General features: G+C 39.7%; 1 protein-coding gene across 1 annotated transcript; it reads left to right on the forward strand.

Moving 5' to 3' along the window:
- The first annotated feature begins 503 nt into the window (after positions 1–503).
- On the forward strand, positions 504–1,484 carry LOC148523954 (olfactory receptor 1E16-like). Its single transcript, XM_088472451.1, has one exon. It carries the CDS (start codon positions 504–506, stop codon positions 1,482–1,484), a length of 981 nt encoding a protein of 326 aa, XP_088328577.1.
- The last annotated feature ends 207 nt before the right edge of the window (positions 1,485–1,691 follow it).

The following is a 1,691-nucleotide window of genomic DNA, read 5'->3' on the forward strand; positions in this document are numbered from 1 at the left end:
CAAGACCTGCTTCACCTCATGCCAGTCATCTTACCCTAGTGGCAATACCTTCAGGGCATCATACCATATAAGCTGTGAGGTTCATACTCTGAGGTTCTGCTGAGGCTGCTTATTGTGTAAGTTACATGAACATGCTGAGAACTTCAATTTAATGAGACCTATGAAACTGAAAATTGCTAAGATACTGATTGTTTATATTGTATATGATTTTATAGCTATTCCCCAATTCCTGGACAGATGACGTTCGACTACATCACTCCGTCTAACTTTACACGTGTATTTACCCCAAAGGGTATTAAGAGGATTTGCTCATTTTTAATATTCAGTTCTCTAATCTCTTAGGATAAAATCAATAGATAACAACAAGTCTATATAATGAATAATATCTATCACTTTCCTATGGATGCGCTGCTTTCTAGGCAAAATAATATTGTCATCATTCACTTGACGCTAAATACATTTCACTCACAGGTGCCTCATTCATTATACTGCGGGAGCAGATGATGTCTAATCACACCGGGGTTTCAGAGATTGTTTTGGTCGGATTTCCAGGGATTACAGAAGATTATAACGCCTTGATATCCTCTATGATGTTCCTTGTGTATATATCACTGACCGCCAATGGGAGCGTGATATGTCTGGTTATTATACATATACACCTCCATCATCCCATGTACCTGATCATAGCAAATCTCGCCACGTCAGACCTCTTATTTGACACAGTGACTTTACCGAAGTTAATCGCCAAGTACTGGTTCGGGGCATCATCCATGCCCTTCTATGTGTGCATCTTCCAAATGTTCTGCGTCCATTATTTTGGAAGCCTTGATTCCTACCTGCTGATGGTGATGGCGGTAGATCGCTATGTTTCTGTTTGCCAGCCCCTGAGATACGCCGTGGTTATCACCAATAAAACAGCTTTTATTACTTGTGGCATCTGTTGGATTTTTATGGCAACCTCTACAGTCGCAACTATCGCTACTCAGGCTTCGCAAATTCTCCTATGTGGCCCTAACAAAATATATAGTTTATTTTGTACCCATGCAGCAATCTCAGCCTTAGCGTGCTCAGATGCAACATACATGAGAAAAGTAGCCTTTGTGTGTGCTATGGTTGTGCTCCTTGTGCCTTTAGGGGTGATATTGCTGTCATACACCCTGATAATAGCTGTGATCGCCTCTCGCTCCGATAGCTGGCAGAAAGCATTCTACACCTGCACCACCCATCTGCTTGTGGTGGGCTTATATTATGTTCCCCGAATCTTTGTCTATATAGTAACTAACATTCCTTTAGTAATAATTAAGCCTGATATTAATGCTTTGCTTCTTTTCCTGTACTCTGTTGGGCCACATATAGCCAATCCCATTATATATTTTCTTAGGACAAAGGAGATCAGACAGACTTTAGGTAACGTTCTCAAGAAAACTAGGTACAGACTTAACTTTGCGTTTTGTGACAAGAACAAAGATAATTTATGTTTATGACATCACAAATGTCTCTTTTAACTTTCCTGCAGTGTTTCTACATTGTGAAGTGTCTTTATTGCTAGTAAAAATGTTACGTTTTTCTATCAAATACTTCTATTTTCTTAATTCCAAATGACACATTATATATTTGCAGAAATATGCACAGGAGCCCCAGCCCCAGGGACATGCTGCTGATAATACTTATGGTAGCTGCAATACAAATTG

This window comes from Taudactylus pleione, unplaced genomic scaffold (assembly GCF_031769625.1).
Source record: "Taudactylus pleione unplaced genomic scaffold, aTauple2 ptg000124l, whole genome shotgun sequence".
Classification (NCBI taxonomy): Eukaryota; Metazoa; Chordata; class Amphibia; order Anura; family Myobatrachidae; genus Taudactylus; species Taudactylus pleione.